Source organism: Chiloscyllium plagiosum, unplaced genomic scaffold (genome assembly GCF_037043375.1).
Source record: "Chiloscyllium plagiosum isolate Xiang-an unplaced genomic scaffold, Cpla_swu_hap1 HiC_scaffold_33, whole genome shotgun sequence".
Taxonomy (NCBI): Eukaryota; Metazoa; Chordata; class Chondrichthyes; order Orectolobiformes; family Hemiscylliidae; genus Chiloscyllium; species Chiloscyllium plagiosum.
In genome coordinates, this window is record NW_028270171.1 from 24,395,937 (window position 1) to 24,417,275 (window position 21,339).

At 43.1% G+C, this 21,339-nt stretch overlaps 1 protein-coding gene across 9 annotated transcripts in view; it reads right to left on the minus strand.

Moving 5' to 3' along the window:
• The window catches only part of LOC122542310 (uncharacterized), a 370,387-nt gene that overhangs the window by 315,825 nt on the left and 33,223 nt on the right, over positions 1-21,339 (minus strand). For 8 of the 9 annotated variants that reach the window (XM_087978360.1, XM_087978363.1, XM_087978364.1 and 5 more), the window contains exons 3-5: positions 6,980-7,061; positions 6,680-6,893; positions 1,733-2,165 (exon numbers count right to left, since the gene is read on the minus strand). In XM_087978360.1, coding sequence (XP_087834486.1) covers positions 1,733-2,165; positions 6,680-6,893; positions 6,980-7,061 — 729 coding nt within the window. The remainder of the gene's footprint in view (positions 1-1,732; positions 2,166-6,679; positions 6,894-6,979; positions 7,062-21,339) is intronic. The other variant, XM_087978361.1, reaches the window with a different exon arrangement.

The window sequence follows — 21,339 nt, forward strand, 5'->3', positions numbered from 1 at the left end:
TAGGTCGAGTTTTGACGACCATTTTATTTAGCTGAAATTAGGGTGTTGTTTTCGAGGGATGAAATTCATGCTTGTCATAAGTCAGAAAATAGATGAAGAGCCAGATCTCTACATAAAATGATATCTTGGATATTAGCAAAGTTAAACAAAGTAAAATGGCCCCAGCTTGTACAAAGTGCTAAAAAAAGGCCCCAGCTTATACAAAGTGCGAAAACAATTATAATATTTCCATACTTTATAGGTGGTAACTACTATGGTTGAGTATTGGACACATGGTGAAGAAAGAAGTTTGTACTCAAGTCCTGATTGTCATTTGCATTTCATCTTCAAGTAGTAATAAGATTTTAAGTACGAGTGTGGAAACTGACGACGCGGATTACAGTAATTCTGAAAACCTGGAATGGATCGTGATGGCTTGCAGACTGGAAGATCCGGAATGGAGCATTACGGCCAGCAGACTGGAAAGCCAGTTTGGAGCGCAATGGGTAGGCACACTGACTCATAAATGTTGATCTGTAACTTTGAAGAACTAGGATCAACTTATACATGAGATATATGGAAAATACATGACTTTTCTAGCCAAAAATAAGAGGTTGACTTATACATGAGGTCAACCTATACACGAGTATATACGGTACATCCTTTCTAAGTTAAGGTACCAAAACTGTATACAATACTCCAAATGTGGTCTTTCCAACGGTCTATATAATTGCAAGAAAATATCTTTACTGAAACCCAACACACCATTTACCTTCTTAACTGCTTGCTGAACCTGCAGGTTAACATTCATTGACTCATGAACAAGATACTCAAGTTCTTTCAAAGATCAGAATTTCCCAGCTTCTCACCATTTAAGGAACACACTTTTTTTCCCGACTAGAGTGGATAATTGAACATTTTTCCACATTATATTTCATCTGCCAAATTCTTACCTACTCACTTAGCCTCTCCAAATCCTCTTAAAGAATCTTTATGTCGTCCTCACAACTCTCGCTTTTGCCTAGTTTTGTGTAATTTGCAAATTTGGAAATATTATATTTAAACACCACGTCCAAATCATTGACACAGTTAATGAAAAGCTCTGGCTCATAGTGACCCTGCGGTATCCCATTAGTCATAACCTGCCAACCTGAAAATGACATGTTTATTCTTACTCTGCTTTTCTGCCCATTCATCACTTCTCAATCCAGTGCATTCCTCCCAATCCTATATGCTCTAATTTTGTTTACTACCTCTTGTGTAGGATCATAGCAAGGGCTTTATGAAAATCTAAATATACCACATCAATCTGTTCTTCCTTATCTATTGTGCTAGTTACATTCTCAAAATACTCCCCACCAGTTCTGTAGATCTTTTGTACATTGCCGCCAATACTTTCATGTAACCCTATCAACATAATCTCTATTCCTTGCTGCTGTATTAATCCTGAATATTTTAATGATATTCTCCTCAACTCCATGGGGTAATAGTGAGTCCTGTCACTCCCTGGATAAAAATGTCTTCCTGAATTTCCTACTGGACCTCTTAGTGATTAGCTTCCATTTATTGTCTGCTAATTTCAACCTCCACACCTTCTTTATTTTGACTATATCGAACATTTTTGTAACTGTAAACCCCTCTAACAGGCCTACATCCCTCATCTGCTCTTTCCGAGATGGTTTAATCATGAGGGCAGTTATTCTCTGTTCTACACACATACAGCCGAGAGAGTTGTTAAAACAGTTGTACTAACCTACGTTCTTGTCCAAACAAGCGCTCAACCTCCTCTCGTCCCGGGCTCCGTGTTCGAATCCTCTGCCCGAGCTGCTTACAATCCTGCTCCAACTTCTCTCGACTGATGATTCGCTTGGGCATTGGGATATCAGCCAACACTGTGTAGTCCTGCCGGAGGAGCCTGCCATCTGAGCTGGCTACACTGCCTGTTCCCCAGCTTGTCTCTGACTCAAAGGAGCTTTGCGATGATGTCAAGCAGCCAAGGCTGAGCACCCCTCCCCCTCCAGCTGTGTTGCCAAGTGCAGCTGAGTTGCTTTGGCTCACACCCTTGGTCTCTACTGTCCGCCGCGGACTGGGGACTGTGTCCTGTTTCGTTCGTTCCAAGGAGAAGTATCCACTTTCCATACGCGAATTCCGGCTGCTCACTCGCTCTCCGCTTACCAACTTGCCGCCTGTCAATGACAATAAGACATGCAGTTCTGAGATCTACAACAAACTCGTTTCATTGCCTTCTGTGGCCTCACCGGAGACGGGACTAAAACTCCAGGCTACTCCTGGCCTGGGTCCCTAACCCCAATCCCAACCCCAACCCAAGCACAGCAAGCCCCATTGAGCCCTGACGTCTGGCTATTGGGCCTTGATGTACCCCCTACCCTGGGTCTAATACCTCCTTTCCCTAACTGTAATATTCTCTAGCCCTACAACTCTGAGATCTTGGCAGTTCTCAAATCCTGCCCTTTGCCTCTGTCCAGTTTCAATTGCTCAACAACTGGGGCCATGTTCTGAGCTACCAGAACCAATGACCCAGGGACAAAAACAGATCCCACAGATATAGTTTCAGGAATTAGAGAGGTAATTAAAGATTAGAAAAGATCTCCTTAGAAAAGCTTCCTGGATTTCTCCCCTGCCACGATCGGGCAGCATCAGTAAAATAAAACGGTCAATTTGTGACTGGATAAATGAGGCAGAAGGGAGGAAATCAGATTCCTGGGACACAGAAATGGACACAGGAGTGACCCATTCAATATGAATCAGGTGCAGGGTAGACACATTGCTCAGAGAGCAAGAAGGAACTTAGCACCCAAAGCTAGGGCTCCTGGTGTGTCAAAAAATATACGGCAAGGTTTTTTTTGGATGCTGAGGTTCCCTTCCCTGCTGCTCCCTCCCCTCCCACTGAAGAATTGGTCAGAAGTACAACCTGCATAATCACAGTAGCCTCCCAGCTATGTGATATTTCAAGCAGCATCACAATAGCGAGCTTATTCCAGGAGCACCAGTAACAATGTGGCAAGGACTGGGACTACGAACAGTACCCAAAGTCCAGGACCCGAAGAGTGTTGGGGATTGGTCGGGTGAAGGATCTCATTGCAGATTGGGGAGATAAGGTCTTGGAGGGCTGTGGGGGGGGCGGGGAGGTGGGGATCTTAATGCAGATGCATTGTGGGAAAGGAAGCAGTATTCAATGGGAGCAGACCTTTAGGGGAGGAGAGGGGGACTTAAATGAGGCAAACCGAGCTTATCCCAACTCCATCTTCTTGAGGTCTAACAAACAGGCTCACCTACTGATCTATCCTCTCACCTCTGAACCCTCTGCCATCAGGGCAGGAAGCTATCAATAAATGGCCACTCATTACCAACTTAAGGACCCAAACTGGGGCAAGGGTGGGTGGGATGCAGTATCCCTCATCCACCCCACATGAAATTACAGTCAGGCCAGGACAGGGAGGTGGTGCCTGGGAGGCCACCCACAATATGTTACCATCCCAACGTGACAACGAGTCCGCCTGAGAGCAGAGGGGTGGAGGGACTGTGAAATTCAGTCCAATGAAATTAAATCAATACAAGAAGGATGCTTTTGAAAATAGTAAAGTTCAAAATACAATACAGAACGATTGTGGCTAATGCAGGAAGTTTAAAGAGGGTCAAGATAAAGACGATAGAGTGGATATTAGGATGATGCCAAAGAAATGGAAGATTGCACTTGGCACTCAAAAAAGGGAGGGACGAACCTGTGCAGTTTGCTTGCCATGGGTGGTGGAAACTTTTAAAGTATCGATGTAGGATGATGCTAATAAGCACTTGGAAAAGTATGGGTTCATAAATGGAAGGTGGCACAGCATTGTGGAGTCAAGGCTACAATCACATCAGGGAGGAAGTGAGGACTGCAGATGCTGGAGATCAAAGTCGAAAAGTGTGGTGTTGGAAAAGCACAGCCGGTCAGGCAGCATCCGAGGAGCAGGAGAGTCATTGTTTCGAACATGAACTCTTCATTAGGATGAAGACCTTGATGAAGAGCTGATGCTTAATGTCTACTCTCCTACTCCTCGGATGCTGCCTGACCGGCTGTGCTTTTCCAACACCACACTTTTCAACTGCAATCACATCAGCCTTGACTTGAATGAAAGGCGGTGCGGACTCAAAGGCATGCATGGCCTACTCCTGCTCCTCTTTCTTTAAGATGTTATGATTTTGTAAAAACAAACTGCGTTTGACAAACCTGACTGAATTCTTTGGTGAAGCAACACTGAGAGATGATGAGTGTAGCAAGGTGGATGTTGTGTATACAGGATTTGCAAATGTGTTTGACAAAGTGCATTATTTGTTAACAAAATTGAAGCCTATGGGAATAAAGAGACGTAGCAATCTACATACAGAACTGGTTGAGATAAAAAAGCAAACAGCAGAGGTGAATGTTTATGCTTCAGAAGGGAGGTAGTCCCCAGGATCAGTATTGGAGTCACTAACCTTATATTAATGATCTGGACTTGGGTACAGTGAACATAATTTCAAAGTATGCAGATGGCATGAAACTCAGAAATGTCATTAACATTGAGTACAGTCACAGATTTCAGGCAGGTGAAACTGACAAACATACACCAGTTAAAAGTTAACACACAGAAATTGGATATGACAATTTATAGTACAAATTCCAAAGAGAACAGGGAATCAATTTTATGGAGGTGGTGATCAGGCAAAAAAAGACACTGGATTGTTTGCACAGAAATCTTTGACAAGAAAAATGGTGACTACCCTTAAGAAAAGTGCGTGGGGTCCCACTAACTAACCTTACTAACAGAGACTGATACTGTATATTCATGTCAGAGGTGGGAATCAGGAGATGGGATTAATCCCAGTGTTACAACCAAGTCTCCATTGCCCAGCTGCTGAGAAGTGGAGGATCCTCTATGTGCTGGAGGTGCATGTTCCCTTTCAAATGGTTTCCCAGATTCAAAAGGGATAGAATGAGCTCTTTCCCTATACCCTTGTTTCCCTCTCCGTGTTCTCCTACGTCCCGTGATCTTCCTTATTTCCCTCTCCCCATGTTCCCCTGTGCCCCCTCTATTCCTCTGTTTCCCTATACCCCAGGTTTCCCTCTCCCTCATGTTTCCCTATTCCCCACGTTTCCATAGCCCCTGTGTCGCCCTAGCTGCCCTGCATTTTCCTATCCTCTCCATGTTTCCCTATATTCCTTTAGATTAGATTAGATTACTTTACCTAACACTATGGGGCAATTTAGCATGGCCAATTCACCTGATCTGCACATCTTTGGAATGTGGGAGGAAACCGGAGCACCCGGAGGAAACCCACGCAGACACGGGGAGAACGTGCAAACTCCACACAGTCAGTCGCCTGAGGCGGGAATTGAACCCGGGTCTCTAGCGCTGTGAAGCAGCAGTGCTAACCACTGTGCCACCGTGCTGCCCACAAATTCACTATCCATTCTGTTTCCTTATCCACACTGTTTCCCTATCCCCTTGTTTCCCTATCCTCATGTATTTCCTATCCAATCTGTGGATTTCACTGATTTCTTCCTCAGTTTGATGTCAATTTTTGTTTGATTGCTCTTCTAGGACCTTGGGGCATTTGCTTCCTTTTCGTTATTGGTTAATGAGCATTTTTTTTTGCTAGTCCCAGCAAAATGACACTTGCTCACACCCACAATCATACTCCTGTAGGATTCAAGAGAAGTTCCTGTAACTGGGTTGGATGAGACAAACTTCATGAAATGAATAAATTAACTGAAGAACCAAGATTGAAATACGGAAGGAAAAAGTTGCAGACATCAGGATAAATGTATTGCAGAATATCAAGTGGAGATTTCAGAATAGGTCCATTGCAAGAGGACAGCACAGTCACATGTGTGAAATGCTGCAACATTTGCATGTGAGAATTATACTCTGATGAAAGAGGGCGGGAGGATGAATAACAAAATCTGGTGGATCAGATGGCTGGACAGAAAGACTAATGAGTGGGTTTGATCAAGAGTAGACATTCAGGGAACAATGTGGTCACTAAGTACATCAGAGAGAGACAAAGGTAGACAGGATGGTTAAGATGGTTAAGAAGCCATACAGGATGCTTGCCTTCATTAGCCAGGGCACAGAATACAGAAGCAAGGAAATCTTGTTACAACTTCATAAAACATTGGTTAGGCCACAGATGGAATACTGTGTGCAGTTCTGTTTGCCACACTATCAGGAGGGTTTGATTGCATTGGACAGGGTGCAGAGGAGATTCGGGATATTGCCTGGGATGAAAAATCTCAGTTATGAGGAGAGACTGAATAAGCTGGGTTTTCCTTGGAGCAAATGAGGCTATGGGTGAAATCTGATTGATGTAATTTATGAGAGGCATTTACAGAAGAGATTGTGAGAATTTCTTCCCTATAGCAGCTGCGTTTACAACAAGAGGGCATAAGTTTAAGATGAGGAGCAAATCGCTTAGAGAAGACCTGATCATTTTTTTTCACCCAGAGGGTGGCAGATATCTGGAAAGTGCTTCCTGGGAGGGTGGTGGAGGTCAGTACTCTCTCAACATTTAAGATAAGTACTAAAAATGCCGGGGCATAGTAGGCTATGAAACCAAGTGCAGGTAAATGGGATCAGCGTTGTTTGATGTTTATTGGACAGCATCGACATGATGGGCCAAAGGGCCCGTTTCAATGCTGTGTGACTCCATGACTCACCCATTGATGCCACAGTCTTTCCTCGAGTCTCCACTGAATCTGACCGTCCCCGAAAGTGCATTCTGTTGTTCAACTGGCTCCACACTGGACTGTCAGAATTCATGTCCCAATTCCTTCTTTCCCCTTGGAGAGCAGAGGTGCTTGACCCCAGCATTCGTTCCCCTCGCAATGAGTGTCCCCTGGTTATCACAGCATTGGACAGCTCAGAGGCCTGCTGAATGAAAGGAAAGTCATATGCTATCGACAGGACACAGCCTTTTTCTTTAAGTAGCTGCTATGCAGGTTGACCTGTGGTCTTACCTGAAACGGAACTGTGTCCAAGGCCCATTTCCTTGTAAACTGACTTGTCAGGTGATTATGTATCCTTGGCTCCATCTTCCAGCTTCAAAAATAAAAGACAAATCAATTACTGCTGCACAGAAACAGAAGGAGGCCATTCTGCCCCCACAAGCCCGATAAGTGGGCGGCACGGTGGCACAGTGGTTAGCACTGCTGCCTCACAGCGCCAGAGACCCGGGTTCAATTCCCGCCTCAGGCGACTGACTGTGTGGAGTTTGCATGTTCTCCCCGTGTCTGCGTGGGTTTCCTCCGGTTTCCTCCCACATTCCAAAGATGTGCAGGTCAGGTGAATTGGCCATGCTAAATTGCCCGTAGTGTTAGGTAAGGGGTAAATGTATGGGTGGGTTGCGCTTCGGCAGGGCGGTGTGGACTTGTTGGGCCGAAGGGCCTGTTTCCACACTGTAAGTAATCTAATCTAATCTAATCTAAAAAAAAAAGTGGAAGATGGAGTTTAATTCAGATAAATGCAAGGTGCTGCATTTTGGGAAAGCAAACCTTAGCAGGACTTATACACTTAATGGTAAGGTCCTAGCGAGTGTTGCTGAACAAAGAGACCTTGGAGTGCAGGTTCATAGCTCCTTGAAGGTGGAGCCGCAGGTAGATAGGATAGTGAAGAAAGCGTTTGGTATACTTTCCTTTATTGGTCAAAGTATTGAGTACAGGAATTGGGAGGTCATGTTGCAGCTGTACAGGACATTGGTTAGGCCACTGTTGGAATATTGCATGCAGTTCTGGTCTCCTTCCTATTGGAAAGATGTTGTGAAACTTGAAAGGGTTCAGAAAAGATTTACAAGGACGTTGCCAGGGTTGGAGAATTTGAGCTATAGGGAGAGGCTGAACAGGCTGGGGCTGTTTTCCCTGGAGCGTCGCAGGCTTAGGGGTGACCTTATAGAGGTTTATAAAATTATGAGGGGCATGGATAGGGTAAATAAGCAAAGTCTTTTCCCTGGGGTCGAGCAGTCCAGAACTAGAGGACATAGGTTTAGGGTGAGAGGGGAAGATATAAAAGAGACCTAAGGGGCAACTTTTTCACGCAGAGGGTGGTACGTGTATGGAATGAGCTGCCAGAGGAAGTGGTGGAGGCTGGTACAATTGCAACATTTAAGAGGCATTTGGATGGGTATATGAATAGGAAGGGTTTGAAGGGATATGGGCCGGGTACTGGCATTGGGTTGGGATATCTGGGACTAAATTGGGTTGGGATATCTGGTCGGCATGGACGAGTTGGACCGAAGGGTCTGTTTCCATGCTGTACATCTCTATGACTCTATGCCATTCAGTGAGTTCATGGCTATCTTTTCCCTCAATGATATTTAACTGCCTTAGCTATTCTGATCATAACTATACAGTGTTTTGGGGACACTACATTTGGAATCCTGTGTGGAATTTTGATCTCCATATTTAATGAAGAATATATTTACTTAGGAGGCATCACAGCAAAGGTCACTGGATTGAAGACATTGTCCTCTGATGATGAGATAAGTAAACTGGACTCTATTCTTTGAGGTTTAGAAGAATGAGAGATGATCTCATTAAGATTCTAAAGAGCCTGATCAGATTAGATATTGAGACATCATTCCCCAGTTGAGGAATCTGGAATAAGTGGGCCTAGTTTCAGGGTAAGGGGCAGATCAATTAGGATTGAGAGGAGGAGAGATTTCTTCACTCAAAGCATTGAGGGGTGGTGTGGATTTGATGGGCTGAATGGCCTGTTTCCACTTGGAGGGTTTCTATTTCCATTCCCATTCTCATTCCCTTTTGTGTGAAAATGTGTTTCCTAAGTTTCCTCCTGAATGACCTTGTTCTGAGTTAATGTGTTGAAGCTTTGTGACAGACTTATCTGTCTGCATTAAGTGTGGGGACAGCAGCTAACAACACCACCAGTGAGGAGGGCTGCTGGATCACGTACATCACTCAGGCACTTAAGTACTGACCGGCCAACCAGGAATCCTGTCTGAAGCTGGTAGCTGTAAGCCTAAGCTATGCAACCATGAAGAGCTGAGTGAGGCTGTAAGTATTTAATCTTGGGAGATTGCTGGGTCAGAGTTGTGAAGGGAGGGAGCTGGGGCTTAGGAAACAAGAGTGGAGGGAAACTTTTCAACAATCATTCCCTTACCCAACTGTCCACTCCCCCTAATTACATTAACGGAGCACTTAAGGACCTTAACCAATGGTAGATTGGGAAGGTCAGCTATTGACCATCCTCCCAGAACTTGATTGTTAAAGTGGTGGACAAGAGGTTGTTTTCTGTCCAGCTGTCTGATTATTTGTCCTTCATTCCACCTGCTCTGCCCACCTTAGGCAGGGGAAGCAGCCTTTCTCCCTTGGGTCTTGATTTCCACACAGACAAAATCATTTTGCCACACCTACTCAAATAACTCGACATCTTAAGTATCTCGTTCAAATGCCATCCCAATCTTCTTCATGCACAGAATATGCAACCTTTCTCACAAGGAAACCTGTCTAGCCCCTGTACTATTCTATTGTAACTGCAATGAATATTCAGAATTAATATTCCCTTCTTAGGGCATTGTGCCTAGAACTGAATGCAATTTTACAGATGGATTTTGACAAAGACTCAACTTAAGCATCACTTTCTGCATTTTGATTTCCAGTTCTTTTGAGATGAAGCCCAACATAAAAGTTGGTAAAATTACAACATTTAAAAGGCATCTGGATAGGTACATGAACAGGAAGGGTTTAAAGGGATATGCGCTACATGCTGGCAAATGGGACTAGATTAATTTTAGATATCTAGTTGGCATGGACAAGTTGAACCAAACAGACTGTTTCCATGTTGTACATATCTATGACTGTGACTCTATGAGCTATTGTGGCAATGCATTCACCTGTAAAACACTGTGCAGATGAGAACCCAAATAAATCTATCCTTCTTGGATTTGAAATGGACTACCTCAACATCCCCTTGCCAAACATCATTGACCCTGGTCGGCTCACTTTCTTAATCTACAGCAGTCACCCTGTACCCGCAGGAGATCCGTTCCTAAACCTACCGTAGAAGCCCAAAACCACGGATAGGAGTGAACCTATTCACTTAAATGGGAAATTTACTTTCCCGGCAGCCTCCTAGTCCATGGTAAACCGCGGGTAACTGAAACCACAGAAAATGATTCCCCGGATACGGGGGTCGCCCTGTATTTCTTCAAGTTTGTAACATCCTGCATGACTCCATAATGTCATAGAATGGTAAGGTATGAAAGCAAGAGGTAGGAGCAGGAGTAGACCATGCGGTCTGTCAAGTCTGTTCCATTGTTCCTTATGATCATGGCTGATCTTGAGCTTCAACTCCACTTTTCCGCTGGCTCCATATTTCTTGACTCCCTGAACAAACGGCTGTCTATCCCTGCCCTAAATATATTCAACAATGTAGACTTTATAACCCTCCAGAGTTGAAAATTCCAAAGATTAACAATCCTTCAGGTGAAATGACCCTTTTTCCTGAAACTGTGCTCCATGTTTTAGATTCCCCAACCAGTGGAATTAATCTCTCTATCCCCTCAAGTCCCTTCAGAATCCTGTACATTTCAAAGAAATCGCCTTTTCTTCTTCAAAACTCCAGAGAATATGGACCCAATTTGCTCAGCTTCTTATCAAAGGACAACCCTTCCACTCCAGAGACTAAGTTAATGAACCTGCACTGTAGTCTTCCAACAAAGGCTTATTGTTTCTTAAATATGGAGACCAAAACCATACAGTATAAGTGTGGTTCACCAAAATCCTCAAACCCTTCACTTAAAACACCCCCTGTATTTCAGGGATTAATCTGGGGAACCTCCTCATGTCCCCCTCTTTAACAAGTATAGCCGTCCTTAGATAAGAGACCAAAATTTTACACAACTCTCCAGATGAGGTCTCACCAAGGCTCAACACAATTGTAGGAAGACATCTTTATTGTTATACTCTAAACCCCTTGCAATAAAGGCCAATATACCAACTGCCTTCTGAATTGCTTACTGTACCTGCATGTGACTTATGAATTCGGACACCTCGATCCATTTGGCCACCCATTCTTCTCAATCTCTCACTAATCTATTCTACCTTTCAGTTTTTCTATCAAAGTGAACAACTTCACACTTGTTCGGATTACATTCTATCTGCTGTGTTCTAGCCCATTCACTTAACCTGTCCAAGTCTTCTTAAATTTTCTTATATCCTCTTCAAATTTACATCCTAGCCTGCCCAGTTCGATATCATCAGCAAATTTCAAAACACATCCAAGTCATTTATACAGATTAGGAAGAAATGTGGCCTCTAATCCTTATGGTATTGTGTCAATGGTACTGCCATCCTGAGAATGATCCATTTATTCTCACTCTCTGCTTTCTGTCTGTTAGTCAATTCTCAACACACAGTGGTATATTACCCTTTCCAATCTCATGCACTTCATAGAACATAGAACATTACAGCGCAGTACAGGCCCTTCGGCCCTCAATGTTGCGCAGTCCTGTCATACTAATCTGAAGCCAATCCGACCTACACTATTCCATGTACGTCCATTATATTTACTCTGATTTTATTTATAAAAAGCCTTTTGAAAATCCAAATGTACCCCTGGTGTTACTTTATCAATATAACAAGTAACAGCCACAAAAAGCTGCTACAAGCTTTGTGGAACCAGATGAACTTTGGATCAGGCAGAGGGAGTAATAGAGAGGAGTTACAGGGAGGTAGTCTCACCTTAGGTACAGGAAAAAGGTAGATGGGTTACGTCAGGGGATGGAAAGGGAACAGGCAGACAGTGCGGAGATCCCCTGTGACCATTCTTTCAATAATAAGAATACTGTTTTGGATACTGTTGGGGAGCGGGGAGAATCTACCAGGGGAAAGCCACAGTGGCCTGGTCTCTGGCACTGAGCCCGGCTCTGTGGCTCAGAAAGGAAGGGGGGATCATTAGTGGTGAGAGACTCAATAGTTAGAGGAACAGACAGGAGATTCTGTGGTCACGAATGAGATTCCCTGAAGGTATGTTGCCTCCCAGGTACTAGGCTCCAGGATGTCTCTGATCGAGTCTCCAAGATTCTGAAGAGGATGGTGAGCAGCTAGAAGTCGTGGTGCACATTGGCACCAGTGACATAGTCAGGAAAAGAGATGGGAACCTAAAAAGGGATTTCAGGGAATTAGGTTGGAAGCTAAAAAGCAGGACGAGCAAAGTAGTATTCTCAGGATTACTACCAGTACCATGTGCTAGTGAGACAAGCAACAGGGAGCGAATGCAGCTAAACACGTGGCTACAGGGCTACTGCAGGAGGGAGGGCTTCAGGTACGTAGATCATTGAGGTACCTTTTGGGAAGGGTGGGACCTGTACATGAAGGACGGGTTGCACTTAAACTGGAGGGGTAATGTCCTGGGCAGACATTTTACGAGAGCACTTTGGCAGGGTTTAAACTAGTTTGGCAGGGGGATGGAAACCAGAGCTACAGATCAGAGGAGAGGATAGTTATTGAAAGGGCAGAAACAGAATACAGAGAGTCTATCAGGAAGGATGCATACTTTATAGGGCAAAGGGATGGGTTAAAATGTGTCTGTTTCAATGCATGATTTGGAGATGCCGGTGTTGGACTGGGGTGTACAAAGTTAAAAATCACACTTTTAACTTTGTTTCAATGCAAGGAGTGTCAGGAATAAGAGAGATGAATTTAGAGCAAGGATCAGTACTTGGAACTACGATGTCGTGGCCATAAAGGAGACATGGATTTCACAGGGGCAGGAATGGTTGCTGGATGCTCCAGGGGTTAGGACTTTAAAAAAAAACAGGGAGAGGGTCTAAAAGAAGAGGGGGAGTAACATTGTTAATTACAGAGTGCATCACAACTGCAGAAAATGAGGTATGGGTGGAAGTCAGCAACAGGAAAGGAACAGTCACTTTACTGGGTGTTTTCTATAGATCCCACCCCCTCCAATAGGAGCAGAGAGATGGAAGAACAGATTAGATAGCAGATCTTGGAAAGGTGCAGATGAAACTGTTGTTATGAGTGACTTCAACTTCCCCAATATTGACTGGAACCTCCTCAGTGCAGATGGCCTGGATGGAGCTGATTTTATCAGGTGTGTCCAGGAAGGATTCTTGAGTCAATACTTAGATAGGCAGATTAGGGGGGAGGCCATATTGGATTTGGTGCTAGGCAACAAGCCAGGCCAGGTGTCAGATCTCTCGGTGGGAGAACATTTTTGTGACAGTGGCCACAATTGCCTTATCTTTATCATAGCCATGGAATAGATAGGATGGGAAGGTATTTAATTGGGAGAGGAGAAATTATGCTACTATTATACAGGAGCTGTGGAGTAAAAGTTGGGAACAACTGTTCTATAGGAAATGCACATCAGAAATGTGGATGCTGTTTAAGGAGCAATTGTTGCAATTGTGGGATAACTTTGTTCCACTGAGACAGGCAAGGCATGGTAAGGTGAAAGAGCCTTAGATGACAAGACAAGAGGAGTTTCTAATCAAGAGGAAGAATGAAGCTTACTTAAGGTTGAGGAAGCACAGTTTTAGTGGATTACAGGGTAGCTAGGAAAGAGCTCAAAAATGGACTGAGGGGGTTAGAAGGGGGCACGAAAAAGCCTTGATAGGAGGATTAGGGAAAACCGAAAGGTGTTCTACACTTACGTGAGGAATAAGCAAATGATCAGAGACAGGATAGGGCTGATCAGGGATAGTGGAGGGATCTTGTGCCTGGAGTCTGGAGAGGAGGGGAGGCCCTAAACGAGTTTTTTGCTTCAGTATTCTCTAGAGAGAGGGACCTTGTTGATAGTGAGAACAACGTGAAACTGGTTTATAGGCTTGAACAGATTGATATTAAGAAAGTGGATCTGCTGGAGATTCTGGGAAGCGTCAAGATAGATAAGTCTCCAGGGCTGGACCAGATACATCCAAGGAAGCGAGAAATTAGATTGCTGCACCTCTGACAATGATCTTTGCACCCTCACTCTCTACAGGAGTAGTACCGGCTGATTGGAGGGAGGCGAATGCTGTTCCTCTGTTCAAGAAAGCGAATCGGGAAGTCCCTGGGAATTACAAACCAGTCAGTCTTATGTCTGTGGTAAGCAAGGAACTTGAAAGGATTCTGAGAGAAAGGATTTATGAGTATTTGGGAAAACATAGTTTGATTAAAGATGGGCAGCATGGCTTTGTGAGGGGCAGGTCACGCCTCACAAGCCTTATTGAGTTCTTTGAGGATGTGAACGAGACAAGTTGACAAAGGTCGAGCAGTGGATGTGATGTATATGGATTTCAGTAAGGCATCTGATAAGGTTCCCCACAGTAGGCTCATTCAGAAAGTTAGGCAGTAAATTGAAGGGTGCGTAGGTTAGGTTGATCGTAGATTAAGGATGCTTGACACAACACTATGGGTCAAAGGGCCTGTTCTATGCTGTGCTGTTCTATGTTCTAAGATTGTCATACACAATTTCTCTTCCACATATCCATGTTGACTTCACCCAATTTTACCATTCTTTCCTAACTGTCCAGATATCACATAATTTACAATAAACCTTAATATTTTCCTCACAACTGATGTCAAATTGACTGGTCTTTAATTTTCCATTCTCCTTCATCCCTTCTTAAATCCTTGGTCACTCTGTTGTCAGGTCTCTACCATGGTGATGAGATGTAAATAATTTCCCTCTTTATTTGCCACTTGTTCATCAATCTGATTGCATGTGTTCTGTGCATTTAAGAGAGTTTGTTAGCTCAGTTGGCTGGTTAGCAATGCGTAGCGTTCAATTCTCACACCAGCTGAGGTTACCATGAAGGGCTCAACTTCTCAATATCTCTTCTCTTTAGATTTTATTGTCACATGGACTCGAGTACAGGAATACAGGAGTACGCGAAAAGTATACAAATATGCCCTTCTCCAGTGTCATCTTAATATACAAAAGAGAGGATTAAATAAAAAAGCAGAAATAAAAGAATCAGCCAAAAGAAAAGGAAACATTCAGATTATTCACCCTGCCTGAGGTGTGGTCACCCAGGTAAAAAACTCTATTCCTGATGAAGGGCTTTTGCCTGAAACGTTGATTTTCCTGCTCCTCGGATGCTGCCTGACCTGCTGTGCTTTTCCAGCACCACTCTAATCTAGGCTGAGGTGTGGTCACTGTCAGCTGGCAGCCCTCTGAGACCGATATTCCTCCTAAGTGAGGGCCAGAGTCCCATCTCTAACTAAAACAGTTGGGGTGTGTGTGTGTGTCCCTCTCATTCTTTGGGTGACGTTGACAAATCTTTCCATTTATTTCCTTCAGGCTGTCCAATCATGATCATAATAGTTTGTTGTTTAAAATGTTTCTCATCCAGTTACAACCTTTCTGCCAATGTATGAAAGGAAAGCTCTCCTCATTTACTCAAACTGTTTTTAGTTTAGATATGGGACTCTGACCCTCACTCAGGAAGAATATTGGCCAACCAATCACGTTCACTTGTTGTGCCAATAATAGCAGTGACCAGACTGGGACTACAAGCCTTCTCCAGATTCTAAGTCCCAGAGTCCAGGACTAGCGAGTTCAGATCGTTTTATAGCAGGCTGGGGAAGTGAGGATTGGAGAAGTAGAGTTTGGGACTGGCATATTTGAATGGGGATGTCCATATGAGGCATGGAACACCAGTGAGTAGGTGGAGGGGGGCTGGGCACAGACATTGTGGGAAGATGTACAAGGAGCCCAGTTTGGAACATCTCTATCAAATCTCCATTCAAAATTAAATTAAAAACTGTGAGTAGCCCCAGAAGACAGTGCAGTCCTCAATAACTACCTTGCGCCATTCTTCACAATCAAAAAGGATAATATGGTTAATACACTGGAGTGCAGTACACTGAAATATTAGAAGAAATTAACAGACAGTGATAGGAGATACATGACGGTTTAACAGCCTCAGAAGTGGATAAATTCACAAGCCCAGATGAGAAGTATCCAAGGTTGGTGACGTATACAACTGAGGAGATATCCGGGGTCTGACAGTAATTGCCAGAGGATTGCTCACATTGTCGACACCATTCTTTAAAGAGGGAGTCAGGGATAGGCAGGAATTACAGTCTAGTCAGTCTAACCTCAGTGGTGGGGAAGTTATTGGAAAGAATTCTGAATGACAGAATATATCTGCAGTTGGACAGCCACGGATTAATCAGGAATAGTCAGCATGCACTTGTTAAGGGAATGTCATATTTGACAAATTTAATCATTTTAAAAAATTAAATATGAGGACTGTTAATGAGGGTTATGCATTTGAGGTTGTATACGTGGACTTTAGTGAGACTTCTGATAAGGCCCCTTATGGGAACTGATCAAAAAAGGGATTCAAAATAAAGTGGCATGTTGGATCCAAAACTGGTTGACAGGAAGGAAGCAAAGATTGATGGTAGAGGGATTTTTCTGTAACTGAAAGCCTGTTTCCAGTGGGATCCCACAGGGCTTGGTGCTGGGCCATTTGGTATTGTAGTCTATAGCAATGATTTGGACGTAACTGTCAGGGTATGATCAAGAGATTTGTACATGACATGAAATTAGCAGAATGTTAAATAATGAGGAGAAGAGTTGTAAACTGCCACTACAAAGACTTGGTTGAGGGAGGAATAGAACTGGATATTCAATATTCTGGAGTGTAGGATCTTTAGGCAGCACAGGGAAAGATGTAAAAGAGGAGGTGGTGTCACATTATTTATTAAGTCAGTTACTGCAGTAAGGAGAGACGATATACAGTCATAGAGATGTACAGCACTGAAACGGACCCTTCATCCATGCCGACCTAATCTAGTCCCATTCGCTAGCACTTGGCCCATATCCTTCTAAATCCTTCCTATTCATATACACATCCAGATGCCTTTTAAATGTTGTAATTGTACCAGCGTCCACCACTTCCTCTGGCAGCTCATTCCATACATGCACCACCCTCTGCGTGAAAAAGTTGTCCTTTAGGTCCCTTTTAAATTTTTCCCCTCTCGCCCTAAACCTATGCCCTCTAGTTCTAGACTCTCCCACCCAGGGAAAAGATCTTCAATTTCTTGGAAGGTTTATCAAATGAGGCTTTGTGGGTAAATCTTAGAAAAAAATGAGGGCTGTCACATTGATAGAGTATATTAGAGGATCCCAAACAGTCAGCAAGCAATTGAGGAACAGACATGTAGACAATTCACTGAAATGTATAAGTGTAATAATCAGGTAACTAGATGAGGGGATTTCAACTTCCCCAACACTAATTGAGAAAATAATTGTATACAGTGTTTAGGGAAGATTACCTGAAATGTTTTGCAGGAGAGCTTTGTTGTATCAACTTTTAGTTGGTCTTACAGAGACAGTGCATAACTGGACCTAATTCTGGGGAACAAAGCAGGCAGGTTTTCAAGGAGGCAATGGGAGAGCATTTTAGTGGTAGTGACCAAAATATCGTAAGTTTTAAGTTTGTTAAGGAAATGTAAAAAGACAATGAGTGAAAGAAGGTTTTGGGATTTGGGGAAAATGGATTGACAGCTACTTGAGGGCAAATGTATAGCATAGCAGTGGAAAGCATTCAAAAAGTAACTCTGGGAGTACAGGCCTAATATGTTCCATTTACGGTGAAATGTAGGAAAACAAGTGGTTGGTATCTAGGAATATTCAGAACTGGATGAAAAGGAAGATTCAGACTTTTAATTAGTAATGATTTAAGGGTTATGGAGAGCAGGCGGGAAAATGGAATTGAAGCTGAGGTGAGATCAGCCATTGATCATAATAAATAACAGAGCAGGCTTGAGATGGTGAATTGCCCACCCCTGCTCTTTGTTCTTCAGCCCTTACGTGTAACAGGTACAAAGCAAGCAAATCAACGACGATCCTTAAGTGTAAAATGTGCAGGGGGAATCTCAAGAAACCAATTAGGAAGAGGGATCAAGAAAAAAACACTGGCAAGATTAAAGAGAATAAATATCATAGCTTTCTACATGTATATTAAGGGGAACAGGATAACCATAGAAAGAACAGGACCCATTGGGGACCAAGGGGAAATGTGTGTCTGGAGTCAGAAGACAGTGGTAGAGTCTAAAACAATTACTTTACACTCAGAAGAAGGGGAATTTCGGTACAGGATTTGGTAAGGGGGATTCTGAGGTTCTTCATCAGATTGATGTATAGAGTGAAAAGATATTGGACATTTTGGCAGGCTTAAAAATGGACAAATTCCCAGGACTGCATGAGTTGTATGCCAGGCTGTTGTGGGAGACAAGAGTGGAAGCCACCAGGGGCCTGATTCAAAGTTTTAATTCCTCTCTGACCATGGGAGAGGTGCCAGAGGACTGGAGGCTCCAATATTCAAGGGAATAAAGTAAAACCAGAGAATTACAGACCAGCGAGTAGTGACTACTGGAGAAAATTCTGATGGAGAGAATTAATTTCCATTTATAGAGGGATTGATCAGGGTTTGTCAGTGTGACTTTGTCAGAGGGAGATCATGCCTAACAACTGGAATACTATGTGCAACTCTGGTTACTGCACTACAGGATGTGATTTCATTGGAGGTGATGCAGAACAAATTCACCACAATGTTGCCTGGAAAGGATTGCTTTAGCTATGAAGAGTTCTGAAAAAGGATCACTGGACCTGAAACATTAACTCTGATTTCTCTCCACAGATGCTGCCAGACCTGCTGAGATTTTCCAGCAATTTCAGTATTTGCTTCTGGATAAGTTTGGATTGTTTTCTTTGAAGCAGAAAAAGTTGAGGGGTGTATGAGATTACGAAGGCACAGGCAGGATGGCTAGAGAGCAGCTGTACACCTCAGCTGAAAGGTCAATAACAAAAAAGAACACTTCTAAGGTGGGAAGCAGCATATTTAAACGAAATGTGAGGAAAATTATTTTCATGCAGAGTGGAGTGGGTGTCTGGAATGCAGTGCCTCGGAGGGTATTTGAAGTGGATAACCTCTCACCTTTAAAAATACTTCAAAGAGCACTTGAAATATAATGAGGCTATGGGCCTAGTCCTGGAAAGTGGAACTAGTGTATTTTTGATGGTACAAACTAAAAAATGGGTCAAAGTTTCTCTTCTGTACTGTATGATTTTATATCAATTGACTGCTCAGGTGGCCGATTCAGTCTGGAGAAGTGTTAGATAATAGACATGGGGAGGGTTTATAAAGCAAGGCTTACACTATGAATGGTAGAACCCCGGAAAGTAGGAAAGATCTAAGGAAGCTTGGTGTGATTATCCACGGATCTCTGAATGTAGCAGGGCAGGTAGACAATGTGATTATGACATAGGATGCTTGCCTTCATTAGCTGAGACATAGAAGAGGAGGGACTGTTTGCGAGGCCATAGATGGAGTACCGTGTGCATTCTGAAGGATGCGTGTGCTATAGAAGGATGTGTTTGCACGAGAAAGGGCATAGAGGAGGGTGTTTCGAGATGCATGGGATTATATGAAGCATAGATAGAATGAATAGGAAGGCATTTTGTTTCACTAAATAGGGGGGATATAACCAAGGGAAACAGGTTTAAGATAAAAGGTAGAAGGCAGTGAGGAGCGTTGAGTAGAAGTTTTTTTCACTAGAGGGTGGTGGGATTGTTGGAATTAATGCCTGAAAGGATGGTTGAGTCAGAAACTCTTGCAACATTTTAGCAGTATTTAAATATTCACGTGCATTGCTGAAGCCTCCAGGGCTATTGAAAAGAACTTGAAAAATAGTCACATCTTTGATAACCAGCACAGACATGATGGACTAAATGGCTTCCACTTGCTCTGTGAACATCTATGAGTAAGATAGAAAATAGTGGGAAAACACAACAGGTTTGAGAGCATCTGTGGTTGATGACGAGAATATTAACTAAATGCTCTCTTCAGAGATGGTAACCGACCTGCTGAAGATATCCGGTATATTCTGGTTTATTTTTGGTTTCCAGCATCTGCCATACTTTGCTCCTCTTGTTCTCCATTACTCTAATGAGAGTAACTTCTTAATTCTCCCAACATCAGCCTTTCATTCCTGCTACCATTCTAGTAATTATCTTACCTCAGACATTGGCATCCCTCCATATTAAGGAGACTGGGCCTACATTCTCTAGAGTTTAGATGAATGTGAGGTGATCTCATTTTTAAATTTCTTATTGATTCATGGGATGTGACCATTGCTGGCTATGCTAGCATTCATTGCCCACCCTTAATTGCCAAAAGGCAAATTAAAAGTCAAACGCATTCCTAAGGGACTGGAGTCAAATATAGGCCAGACCAGGTAAGGATGACAGGTTTCCTTCTTTAAATGACTCTTGTATTGAAACAAACAAACAAACTTCTTACAGGGTAGATGCGGGAAGGATGTTTCCACAGTCTGGAGGATGTAAAACCAGGAGCACAGTCTCCAAAAAAGGGAAGACCCTTTATAACGGAAATAAGGATGAATTTTTTCATGAGTAAGCCGTGAATCTTTGGAATTCGCTATTCCATAGCGCTGTGGTGGTTGTTATTGGTTATGTTCAAGACAAAGACAATAGATTTCTAGATATTAGAGTTATCAATAAAAGGGGGGGATAGTGATGGAAATTGGTGTTGAGGTGGAAGATTAGTATGAATGAGTTGAACCACTAAGGGGCTATATGGCCTGCTCCTGCTCCTATCGTCTGCGTTCCTAGTGTGGTGACCAAAATTGCATACCCCTTAACTGTTGCATAAGTTGTGACTTATGAAAATTTAGCATAAATTCCTTGCTATAAGAAAACAGTGAAACATTGAAAGTTTACACCACAGGGGGAAGCCAATTAGCCCATCATGTCTGTGGCAGCTGACAAAGCATCACCTACTTTAATCCCACTTTCCAGTTCTTGGGTCCACAGCATTGTAGATTGCATTATTGCAAGTGTGACTCCAAACACAATTATAAATGAGATGAGGGTTTCTGTTCATCCCAGTCTTTCAGGTAGTGAGTTTCAGATTCCCACCATTTACTGGATGAAAGAAAAATTAACATACAGGCATCTGGGATCAAGTGAGTTCCTTGAGGAAGGAGTATATTTAAGAGAGAAATCAGGAGGGCTAAAAGGAGACACGAGATGGTAACGGCAGATAAGGTAATGGAGAATCCAAAGAGATTCGACAAGTACGTGAAGGGCAAAAGAGTAACTAGGGAGAGAATAGGGCCTCTTAAAGATCAATAAGATCATCTACGTGTACAGCCACAAGAGATGGGTGAGATTCTAAGTGAATATTTCTCGTCAGTATTTACCGTCAAGAAAGGTATGGATGTTAGACAACTTGGGGAAGTAAATAGTGATGCCTTGAAGGGCGTCCACATTACAAAAGAGGAGGAGCTGGAAGTCTTAAAACACATAAAAGTAGATAAATCCCTGG